At 43.6% G+C, this 12,540-nt stretch overlaps 2 protein-coding genes across 3 annotated transcripts in view; one reads left to right on the top strand and one right to left on the bottom strand.

The window, feature by feature from the left end:
• The window catches only part of arxa (aristaless related homeobox a), a 7,632-nt gene extending 3,871 nt beyond the window's left edge, over positions 1-3,761 (top strand). Inside the window, exons 4-5 of the mRNA XM_005722525.1 lie at positions 672-1,003; positions 1,693-3,761. Coding sequence (XP_005722582.1) covers positions 672-1,003; positions 1,693-1,960 — 600 coding nt within the window. The 3' untranslated portion in view covers positions 1,961-3,761. The remainder of the gene's footprint in view (positions 1-671; positions 1,004-1,692) is intronic.
• A 3,924-nt stretch (positions 3,762-7,685) lies between these two features.
• pola1 (polymerase (DNA directed), alpha 1) overlaps positions 7,686-12,540 on the bottom strand; it is a 64,796-nt gene continuing 59,941 nt past the window's right edge. For both annotated transcript variants that reach the window (XM_005722524.1, XM_005722523.1), the window contains exon 37: positions 7,686-8,162. In XM_005722524.1, coding sequence (XP_005722581.1) covers positions 8,026-8,162 — 137 coding nt within the window. In that variant the 3' untranslated portion in view covers positions 7,686-8,025. The remainder of the gene's footprint in view (positions 8,163-12,540) is intronic.

A 12,540-nucleotide genomic window follows, 5' to 3' on the forward strand; every position in this document is an offset into this window, starting at 1 on the left:
GCAGTGCCTGTCGCTCAAGCCCCTGCTCTGTTCAGTCACTTTCCACATGTTGACATTTTGCTCATTGTGAGAGTCCCGTGCTTCTGCAGTGCAAACTGGGCAACAGTGGATGCGTGGGAAAGTTAAATAGTCTCTTGGATGGAAGTCACTCGTTCGACGTCTCTTAAGAATTTAATTTAAAGCGCATTAATTGTTATTGGAGCCAGTTCAGCGGTAATTTTCTGGATCTTTTGTTAACACCGCTCTTAATTATCTCTCCCCACCCGAAGCCCGTCTACAGGGAGGAGGGTTTAATTAGACAGAAAGTAGATTTAAGGGACCGTGAGCGGCGGGGTTTACCTTGCATGTAATTACCGGTGACTTTCCGCCTGTTGGCCACCACCTGAACTAGACAACTATTAGACTACACTGACACAACATTCAATAGAGATTATGTTAATTGGAGTGCGACATTGCTGTGAAGTAAGCAGGATAGAGAGTTATAGATCTAATTTTAACCTCGGTTACAACTAAGTCTAGCTTTGAGCAGACCCCTCTCTTGCCTCTATGTAGGAAATTTGCTCTTTCTTTTCTCCTTTATCACTTATTAGTGTAAAAGTAATATCATTTTGTGTTGTATCTGCCATCTTGCTCCTAATACTAATGTGTTTCTCATCTTTTTCTGCCCTCAGGTGTGGTTTCAGAACCGAAGGGCCAAGTGGAGGAAACGCGAGAAGGCCGGGGTGCAGGCCCACCCGTCAGGCCTGCCATTTCCAGGCCCTCTTGCAGCGGGCCATCCTCTCAGCCACTACCTAGAGGGAGGACCCTTCCCTCCTCACCCACATCCAGCTCTGGAGTCTGCATGGACGGCTGCAGCAGCTGCAGCCGCAGCCTTCCCAGGCTTGGCTCCACCGCCTCACAACGGCTCTGGCCCACCCTTGGCTGCCCCACTCGGCCTGGGCACCTTCCTGGGCACGGCTGCCATGTTTCGCCACCCTGCCTTTATTGGACCCACTTTTGGCAGGTAAGCTGCACCGATCGACAGACTTCCCTTGGATCTAATGAATGATAATTCTTTGGACAACGCATCTCCCGTTGGACTTTGTTCCTCCAATAAAAAATTGACCTTCATGTTTATTCCTGTGTTTTACAGTAAATGACAACAATTTTAGAGGCAGACACAGACAGAAAATGCAGAGCAGCATTAGAGCTTAAAATAAACTGCCAGCAACTCTAATGAGTGATGTTTACACTAATCCTCAGTCACACTCCCTCACTGTTTATCTCAGTGTCTGATTACAAATATGTTATACTGTTAACCATTCACAGTGGCATGTAATCACTCTGTCAAACACCTTAATAAATTAACAGAACGTGTGATTGTGCAAGACAAGCTGTGAGGAGGGGTGACACGATACACTCCATATGCCACAGTTACCTTCTCCATTATACACCATTATGCTTTCTATTTAGCTTTAATATAAAAGAAGTCAGCATGGAATACATGACATAAATCTTTCCAAGGAGGAGGTTTGAGAATTCTAATGAGCAGGCAATACTGTTCCTCTTCGTACGCCATCACACTGACAGGCTTTTGGGTCATCCTGCACTCTGATGTAGGAAGCAAAGAGAGTGAAATGCATAAATTAAACTTGAATATGGTTTTAATTTCAAATAATATATATAGATCTCTGCATTTTGTTCTTCTTTCAGGCTCTTCTCCAGTATGGGTCCTCTGACCAGTGCTTCCACCGCTGCAGCTCTCCTCCGTCAGCCCGCACCTCCTGTAGAGAACCCCTCCCACACGGGGCCCGTCCTCCCTGACCCTTCCTCATCTTCCTCCACTACTACTTCTTCAGCCGCAGCGGACCGCAGAGCCTCGAGTATCGCCGCGCTGCGCCTCAAGGCCAAGGAACACTCAGCTCAGCTCACCCAGCTAAACATCCTGCCCACCGGAGCCACAGGGAAGGAGGTGTGCTGAACACTCAACACCAGCTCTAGACCTCCCCGTCCTGGGCTTATGTCCCATCCCACGACACCCCACCCACCCAAAACTTCTTCAAATACCCCATTTGTACCTCTGGAAGCTGAAGTCCTGTTTCCCCCCCCCCCCCCTCCATGTTTAGCCATCCCTGTTACCTCATGTTTCCCCACCCCCAAAAATAGCACGACCAAATTTAAAGGAGCACTGGTTTTACAAAGGTGTGTGTGTGTGCGTGGTAATTGCAGTTATTATTACATTGCTTTACACTCCATACACACACTTCCCTGACAGACAGTCCACTAAATTACATATTTAACTTTTTTAAATGTTTCTACATTTGGTTATTTTAAGACACAGTCTAACAGAAGTCTTTTAAATATTTCTTGATTCTTTTATAGTATACATGAACGTGACTTACAGTCTAACTACCAAATAGATAAAAAATACAATTAAATTAATAAATAAAATAAATAAATCATCATTGGAGGAAGGTGGAAGTATATTTACTAAAATAATGTACTTAAGTACAAATATTTTGAGTATTTCTACTTCACTTTTGCGACATTCCAAAGGCCTTTACGTTATTTAAATATTAAATACAATTTAACTAGATTAAAACTGTGTCCACTTATTGTAATCCATTTTAACCTAACTGTTTTTAATAAATGTGGGTGACACCAAAAGGCCGTTTTTAATCCACAGTTTCTGTGCATTTTTCTAATTCTTTCTCTGCATTCAATTATTTTAAAAACACCTTTTTCTTTTTTTTTAACCGACCATCTTCAGGCTGTTTTTACTTAAGAGTCTGTCATCTTACACACACACACACACACACACATGCACGCGCGCGCTGTGAGAGCTGAAGAACCGCAGGGGAACCCAGACTTCTAGAAAGAAATCTTGTGCTACTTCAAATGTGGACAACGGCGAGTGCTCGACATTAACACTGCTTAATCTGTATGCACTGATGTGGGCTGAGCAGGTCTGCATCTATGACAAAGGCGTGTTGGAGGAGGTCCACCCTGAACCAAAGGAAAACTGTCCATAGACCTTCCATAGCCTTCTCTTCTACAAGCCTGACTCCTCTCCACTGCTCGCCTACCCGACCGTCACACTCAGCCGTCATATATACGTATATAAATATATATAGGCCTATATTTTTAAATCCCTGTATCAGTTCAGTGTGGTTTAAGGTGGTTTGAGTCCACGTCAGCACGAGATTTCTGTAAATTTACTGCAATTTTTCTCCTCCCTGTCTGATTATCACAGCGGTGGCATTTCCGCTGAGTGTGACTGCAGGGCACGCGAGCAGCGTAGAGATCTGGTGTTTCTTTAATGACCTGACTGTGTGAGAGAAAACTGTACATACTGCGTTTAAAAAATAAAAAATAAAAAAGGGGGGGGGGGAGTAAAAAAAAAATAAAATCAAAACAAGGTCGTGTATATTTCAAGAGACCGTGTTTTGATCCTTTGCACTCGGTGTAGTGTGTAATGAATGTCGCCCTGTGTAGAATTCCACCCGTGTTTATCAATTATTAGGTTTTTAGATAATTATTTATGCCACCCTCCCTACCCCCCTTAAGGAAATGAGTGAAGGACGCTTTTTGTTTTTGTTTTTCTTATAATTATTAAGTGATTGTACGTTTCCTGGTTTAATATAACTAATTTGAATAAATTACATTGGTAAAATTTGTTATCGTTTATTATTTCAGATTCCTTTAGGACTCACATAGGCCTAAAACCAGGAAAATTAAATAATGCGAAATAGAATATTATAGAACTATTAATAAAAAGTGTTATGGAAAAAAATACGCTTTCTGTCTTAAATTGAATATTTATTTATTTATTTATTTATTTATTTATTTTAAATGTATGCCACCGGTGCCATTAGAGAGCAATGCTGGAATGTAAAATAAATATCCAGCCAGCTTCACTCACACGTTGCCTGGTGTTCACTCATGCCTGCAGGCCAGCTGAAACAAAGAAGAGGAATCTATCGAGATGCAGCTCCACCTGCAGAAAGCCAAAATCCACGAGGTGTTTAATCCGGTGCGCTGCGTGCGTCTATCCTCTTCAGTGGAGTTGACAAAATACTGACCATATATTCATGAGCTTAATCCCCAACATGTGAAACGCGCGACAAAGGAGAGGGGTTTTCAATTAGATCGCCCACTTTATCTTGGGGGGCCCGTCACAAAACTTCCTTTAAAACCCTTTAAAGGCGCTAAATTGGTCTTAACATCTGTAATGCCGTCTCGATGGAAGCGAGTCCCCTTTGTCATTAATGAAGTAACAAACCACTTCATCAAACTGCTTTCACACACACAACCTCGTAGAGTTAATTCCCCTCAATCCCCCCCCTCTTCCCTTCCTCTCTCTCTCCATTGGATCTCGCTATACTGATGCAGGACTATTACAGCAATCAATGGTTACTCTCCTCGGTGCCCGACCAAATCGCGTGAAATTACCCTGCGGATTAATGTAGCCCATGTTTTTATTGTGTGCATCTATGGAAGAAGAAGAAAACCTGTTCTTGTCCCTTCAGTGCTCTTTGCTTTATGATCTTATACCTGTTAATCAGCCATTTTACTCCAAACATGCAGGAATTAGATCCGGCAGTAGACTGATGGAAAGATGTATCTGAATTTATCCCAATGCAGCTTCTGACAAAGTCATCCAGCCGCCCCTTGGAGCATAATGCCGAAAAAAAAGAGATAAAAACCAATTTTCTCCTATGTGCCCAAACCACCATCCACGATGTGTGAGAGCTCCATGTTTTTTTAAAATTTCCCCCATTCTTTTGCTCAAGCTCGGTGGAGCGTGTGTGTTTTTTTCCTGTATAGGGTTTTGATGAGATTGTCCGGGAAGTTTTAATCTTATTGTGAATATAACTAATGAATGGCAAACCAATTTGTCCCTAATATCTGGGGAATGCCAGGAGGCGGGTGACCCGCTGGGAGCGAGGCTTAAACTTTCTTTGCAGCGCAAAAAGGCGAGAAAATTGAAATGCTGTCGAAGGCCAATGGCTCTGGATTTATAAAGTCACACTTGTTGGATGTGTGCCCTTCCATTCAAGACAGCGCCTGCACTTGGGATTAGGCCAGGAGGCTCCTTATTGCATGAATGACCATGATAATGAATGTTGATATAAAAATGGGGCCGGCTGTCCAATCGCGAGCTGTTTTCTTGCAAACTGGCTGCAAGAAAAAAAAAGGAGAAAAAAAAAGACGCCAAATCTGCATTATTTGCTGGATTGCGTCAGTGCAGCGGGTCTTAATGCTACTGCCCGCCTCTCGCAGGTAAATCCAAACGTCCAGAAAATCTCCCCCCACTGACTTGTCTGCCCATTTTCATCATTCTCCTTCTCCTTCCCCGAGCTGCTGGACTTGATTTGGTCCGTGATTTTGGATTCTCCCCGGCCTCGTCTCCCCCACCACGTCCCTGCCAGAGAGAATAGGTCCAATCACTCCACAGCCTCAGCCGGATCAGTCCTCACTCAGTCCCCGGGAGAGGAGCTCTAAAAGGCGCTTTGATGAACGGCTCCCCCTCCTTTCCCCCCAGGCGGAGAACCAGGCCCGATGAAAGACCTGAATAGCAGGGCCATGGCTCTCCGCTCCCCTCTCGGATCGCCCCTTAATTCCCCCGTCTCTCTTGCTCTCATCCAATTAGCTCAGTGTATTAAGCGGTTTATCGTCTCATAACCGCCCTTTCAGCTCCAACAAGGGAGACACTTTGCAATAGGACCAGCTCTCCTTTTGACACCCTCTCTGGTGCTTGTATGTTCCACCGCGCTATGAATAACAGCGACAGAATAGGGGACTAATTCCCTCATCAAAGCCTACCTTGTCCATCGCTGGTCAAAACGACAAGCAATAAAGCTTAACACGACAATACAAAGAGACTTGTTCGACCTTATTAGCTTAGCAGGGTCAAATTAATGCAGGGGACTTCATTTGACTGGTTTACTGCAAAGCGGGAGGACAAAACGAGGGCCCTTACTCAAAAAACCCCGCAGTCTGATAGAGGGAACAGGAGGCCTGAGCACAGCTACTGTGAGCTGAGGGTGATTAAATGGAGGGGAAAGTAAAGAAGGAAAAAAATAAGTTAGTGAGGGAGAAGTAGTGGAACTAATATGCTTTAATAAATATGTAAAGTTATGTCTGTAAATGCATGCAGACGCTTTCTCTCACACACACTCAGCATGTTCTATCCATTGCATAGTGAATCACGGTTTAAGTGTTCGGCCCACTTAAGGTTGCCTTCACAAGTCACAGTGGTTTGAAGTGATTTGTGAGGCGTACAGTGTTTATGGAAATGCACACGGCAGGATGGAGTAAAAAAAAATCCCTCGACTGTATTAACACAAAGGAGAATTCTTGGGAGGAAAAACGCGAGAAACACTCAAGCAGCGGGTTACATGTTGAACTTTAAGTAGAGCTGAGTAAATACAGCCAGCATTTAGCACGCACAGGCTGGCATTACTATAGATTAACATGCATTTGGGCAAACGTTATAGTTTAATCCCTTTAACGGTGTGCTTGCACTGGGAGCAATCAGTGAGCAGGAATGCTTCGTGCACTGGGATTTAACTGGGTAAAATACTCTACCATCAAATGATTACCTAGAACAAACTAACATGTCAATATACAGGCTTATAAAATGTCCTAATAGAAGGCTTTAAGTCTTCTCTCAGCTCCTGATTAGACTTATTTCTGGGACATGACTTTTCTGTGTTGGTCTTTATGTGAAAATAAGAAGATTAAAAAATTAATGTATATAATATTAGGACATTTATTTCATTTAGTACTCATTATAGACTTTATTAGCAACAGTTTGATGCAGGAGCTATATTATTAACACTACATATAACCTGCTGCAGCAGATTCTAATCTATATGATCCTGAAGATGCGGAGGAAAATGACGAGCTACATCAGGCTCTGGACACAGATTACTGGGTAGTATGATTGATTCATTGTTGCTTTCAGTGGTCCTGTGAGCAAATGATGCTGAATGACGCTCTATTTAGCTACCCAGATGTCCCAATGTTGTGACCATTTTTTCCCCCAATTTAATAAATCTGACTTTTATCACAGTGCCATTACAGTGGCAAACCAGGATCTCCACCCACCCAGTTTGTCGTCTCCCCCACCCACTCCCCAAACAACGCAGGACTAACTTCTTATCCATTTAGCCTTTTATTGAGGTTTCAGTATGAAAAACATTAAATTGTTCAATATCAAAATATTCTGATCATTACAAAGAAACAGGACAAAAATCCTACCGAGAGATACAACTCTGTTACACAGAACATTAAATGCTTTAAAAACAATTTGCACAGAGGAGGAAGGAGGAGAGAGAGAGAGAGAGAGAGAGAGAAAGAAATTAAAAAGCAACAGTTAAAACAGACGCAGTGGAGGAGAAGATCAGCTGTTCGATACTGGGACAAAAGAGCGAGGGAGCAGCGCGTGTGGCCTGCCTCACCCCGTCTCTCCCTGCATCCTCCTTTACTCTTTTCTTTCATCCACTGATCTGACTCACACACGCACACAGACACACACACAGGATGAATGGTAGTAATCAGAACAAGTGTCCGATCGCTGCAGGCATCCAGTGGTCTTAGAGGCTGGGGTCACTATCATTGGGTAATTAGCTGCTTTTGGACTATACTGGCTGCTCTGAGGATAAGTCATTTTTACACTCTCACACTTACACACACACACACACACACACACACACATCTGGGCACAGCTAGCCTCTGCACGCACAATAGGCTGTCATTTAGGTATGATTGCTGCTCCCCTTTACCATACAGAGCCAGGGTGACGGGGTCAAATAATGAGAGTGTGTGTGTGTGCGGATGGGGAAGCTGTGATTGGGTTTTAAGCTATATTACAAGACCATTAGCTACAGGGTAGATGACATAAGGGTTAGGAGGCTGAGGTCTATATGTGGAAACTGCAAACAAAGAAAACAGATGTGGTTGTGTGAGCATATGTCCAGCTTTTTGAGTCAGAAACTGGAGCCTCTTGGTGGTGACGTCTTCATGGAGGTTTATGTTGTTTTACTTGAGGGAGGAGAAAGCCTGGAAGAGTTTGGCCAGGTTAATCTCCGAGTACCCGCTGGATGCCAAGGCTTTGTCTGGTACATCCTTTAGCTTCCGATAGACGTCTTTTTCTTCATTCATCTTGTTAAAAGGTTCTGAAAGAGGACAGAAAGAAGATTTGATATTGTTAGAGCTCTGTAGAAGGATCATGCATGCATTTCAACCTAACTATTCACTCTTGGATGACTTCAGCTGCCCTCCATCCGTGGGATTAAGCTGTGCAGAGTCCTACTGTAGAGTAACAGAGAGCACAATGACTTTGTTTCTACTCATAAAAACTTAAAGAGTGTTTTAACCTTAAGTGGAGAGAGCTAACAGATCCAATGCTATCTGCAAGTAATGCTATCAAGTTTGAGGGCTAGGAGGGAGACCACACAGAATTGGACTGATGGGTCGATGGCGCACACACACACACACACGATCATAAGATCGATACAAAAACCCCAACGAGAGCATCAAGTCAATATTTTGCCCCCGTTATCTCTCCAGGTGGGCCGCAATAAGGCCAGAGAGAAGACTGAGCGGGCAGGGCGGCCACTACAACCAAATCTTTACAGTATTATACCAAGCGTCAAGTGTAGATGAAGTATCATCTACCAAGTAATAACACAGCGTCAAACCAATGAGTGCAGCATGCGACATCAGGTATAACAGCGAGCTGATGCAGGTGAAGAAGCAGGAAAATGGGCACTGTGTTTTTAATCTTTTCATTTTCAATTATAGTGGAGAAAGAAAAAAAAAAACCCTCACAAGCCGCAGTCATCACTTTTATTCACTTTACTTGCAACTTGGTCCTCGGAGCTTCGAATAAAAATCATTTAGGCACCAGCACCACTTATTTGTAAACAACAACAATCAGAGGGTGTCAGCAGCAAATTAAAGTCAATGAGCAGTGAGGCTGTGGAAAATTGCATGGGGCATTTTTTTTAAACTATTATTTCCTGACACTTTATAAAACAAATGATAAATTGAGTAAATAATTTGCATATTAACTGATTAAAAAGAAAAAAAAAACAAGCTGGTAGCAGCTGGGACTGTGGCCGTCTTCAGATGTTTAACTTTGGACGATTTCAGAAGATCGGGCACGGATATTTTCCCCCAATTGTAGCACCCAGCAGGGGTCCGGGTGCTACATGTGCAGCCAAACTCATTCTCAGGACTGGAAATACAAACATGAGATTCACTTGCTAGCAGTGAATGCACCAGACAAAAACAAAGACTTGGTGCCAATGCAGGGTGGGAGCCGGCTAACGTCCAAGTGGACAACATCGGACATTTACGCTCTTGCAATCACGTCTGGTGGGCGATGTCTTTAAGAATGAAGGGCTGCAGTGCATGTGTGAAAACTGCTTATGTCACCGCTACCCTCAGCCCAAAGTGATGAGTTCACATTGCTGGTTTAGGTGGTATAATTCCATTAAATACTAAAGGCTTCATCTTTTTAAATGACTAAATGATTAAACGGACATCGATGTGATTAATTAAACAAAGTGTGTCTGTGTTTATCTAAATCACACACAAAGTCCTCCATATGGCCGACTGTCATGTCCTCGCCATCTCCACAGCCCTATCTCCTGTCTCGTCCTTCCTGCCTGCTGCATTAGTGGCTGCTGGATAAATACCAGCCCACCGACTGCCCAAGGGAACAAAGGTTAGATACACAGAGATCAACAGTGAGGCGCGCGCACACACAAAATACATGACAACGAAGGTAGTTAAACACTTAAAAAGCACAATAACTCAGTCACTAAAGACATCTATGTGACAGAAACAGCAATCACACATGCATGTGCACACACACCACGCACACATATAGAAGATGGTGTGGTTGACTTTAACACCAGCAGCCACTATTACCAGATAATCCTCACGTTAGCTAAGGATGGACAGGGATGGAGGGAGAAGAGAGGCAGGCAGAGGCAGACTAGTCTATTTATCTGGGGAATAGAAGGGGGGGTGATGATGCATGATCAAGCGAAAGCAATCATGTCATCATTTCTGAAAGGTAGGAGAAAATAATTCCCCCCCCTCCTCCTCACTCCTTTCTCTTTTCCACCTCAATCACTGCGTGGCGAACGGATAAAAGAATGATTTAAAAGTCACGGAGAGGAAAAGAAAGAAGGAGACACCTTGCTGCAAGTCGGGGCACAGTAGGGAGTGCGGTTCAAATAAATAGATTCCCCCTAAAGAGTGAGCGTGAGGTGGAGGTGTGAGGAGAAGCGAGGGGAGGCGAGATGGTGATATTGGAAGGCCTAGATGTGAAGGGAAAAAAGGGGCAAAAATAGCAAAAGAAAGAATGAAAAGAGGAACAAAGATATGAGAACAGAACGCACCTGAAAAGTTTGTCAAATTGATGAACCTGAATGGAAATTTGTCAACCAGGACACCATCTTTGTCTCCATGACACCCACACACACACGCGTGCACATGGTCTCTCATGCACGCACGAGCACAGTGAGTGTATCAGGGGTTATCTCTGCTCTAACTAGGTGTTGTCACACACTCGCGCACACGCTGGCGGTGCTGGGCACGAGTAGATCGGGGCTCTGCACGCTCTAACTAGGTGTAAATACAATAACAAGCCTGTAATTAAGTGAGCATGATGAAGTTAATGGAGATCGGCCATTCCGTCGGCCGCCTCCATGAATATTCTATTAGGCTGGTGGCGACGGGCAGCTGGAATAGCAGTTAATTTAATCACCACTCGGAGCACAGGGAAACTTCTTTGTGTGAGTGTAATTGCACAGAATGAATAATTGATTTGACAATCGCACCCGCGGATTTTGCCACCCCGCTTTGTATCGCCGGAGAAAGGGAGGGGAGGCGGGGAAGATGAGGAGAGTGAGGGAAGAAAATGGAGAGGAAAGAGAGGGAAAGGAGGAGAAAGAAGACAAGAGTGAGGGAAAAGAGAGAAAAAAAGACGACGAGTGGGAGGGTAGAAGAGGACCAAATGCAGAGCACTGAGAGGTGGCAGGGAAGCTGCCGGTAAATGGATCATTAGAAAAGCGCAGCTCAAGGACAATTTATATTTTATCAATGCGGCAAAATTACATTATTGCTCACACACGCAATCATACTGCCCACACTCAAGATTGAGACCTACGGAGGGTGGGGTGGGGGGGGGGATGGAAGGAAGAGAAAAGCAACAGACAGAGGAAACAAGGGGGGAGGGAGATAAAAAGGGAGAGCGGGGGGGAGACAGAGAAGAAAAGTGACATGAAATGATTTGAAAGTCATTGATACGGGATGTTCCCAGCTAAGGAATGGACAGCATGGTTTTTTTTTTTATCATAGCGGTGTGTGACTCGGCGCGTGAGTGTGTGTGAGTGTGAGCGGGCGCGTGTGTGTGCCCAATCTATTAGAGATCTCCTGCAGCGGATGAAATTACCTCCATGTTTTACTCAGTCGCAGCAATCAGGCACAAAAATGCAATGTACATGTAGATAAGACAGGAGCACGCTTGCAAATGTGCGCACACTCACAAACATACTGAAGCACCGCAGAGGACAAACACATAACACACAACACACACAAAAGCACACGCACACACGCGAGCTGATCAAATTATATTCTGCTTTGAATCAGAACTCTTATATAAAGCTATTTTCTTTTAATGGGCTTTATTATATATGTTCAGCATAATGGTAAACATTCAGCGTTTACAATGGTTGGACAATGCATAAATACCCAGATACAATCAAAAGTATGTGACACAACGGGCAGCATATCACGATGCATGTGTACTTTTAGTAAACAACGGGAAATGCAAACACAAAAGGATGAAGCCGCTGGCGTCTTATCACGCTTTTTCAATAAGTTCCCTTCAAAAGACCAAAACCAACATCTTGTTAGTCAATCTCTCTAACATATAAACACAGCTATCAGGAGTGCTGACAGTACGGAGCATGAAAGACTGAGAGCAGCCTGCTGAGAGTAGCAGTAGTAGAAATACTACCTCTAGTACTGCAGCTACTGGTTTCCAGTGTTAATCAGTATCACGGGCTTCTTGGTGTATTTTCCTGTATCCTCTGTTCAGTCACTATTCGCCCGTGCTAAAGTTCAACTAGCAGTGCAATTAAACGAAACCTGGAATTCTGTGAAGTTGAGAACCAAACATAAAACCCCCCAAAGCAACCTTGTTCTAAACAACAGAGCATACAGAGTTTCATCAGCTACAGACGAATAGGGCTGCTCGATTATGGCAAAAATGATAATCACGATTATTTTCACTGAAATTGAGATCTCGATTATTTGACGATATTTATTTAACCCTTTAAGACCTACCATAGAACCAAGTCCACCAGAGCTTATATTATGTTTTTACATGTTGTAGTGCCATTTGTGGGAGCATTTCAAGTTGCTATACAACTGCTATAGCCCATATTTTAATAATATGTATGCATTAAGTCCATAGTAACTACATTAATTGCAAAAAAGTGCAATAAACTACAAAAAAATTGAAAATCGTTTTTG

Source organism: Pundamilia nyererei, unplaced genomic scaffold, assembly GCF_000239375.1.
Source record: "Pundamilia nyererei isolate P.nyererei 1_Seehausen unplaced genomic scaffold, PunNye1.0 scaffold00007, whole genome shotgun sequence".
NCBI classification, from domain to species: Eukaryota; Metazoa; Chordata; class Actinopteri; order Cichliformes; family Cichlidae; genus Pundamilia; species Pundamilia nyererei.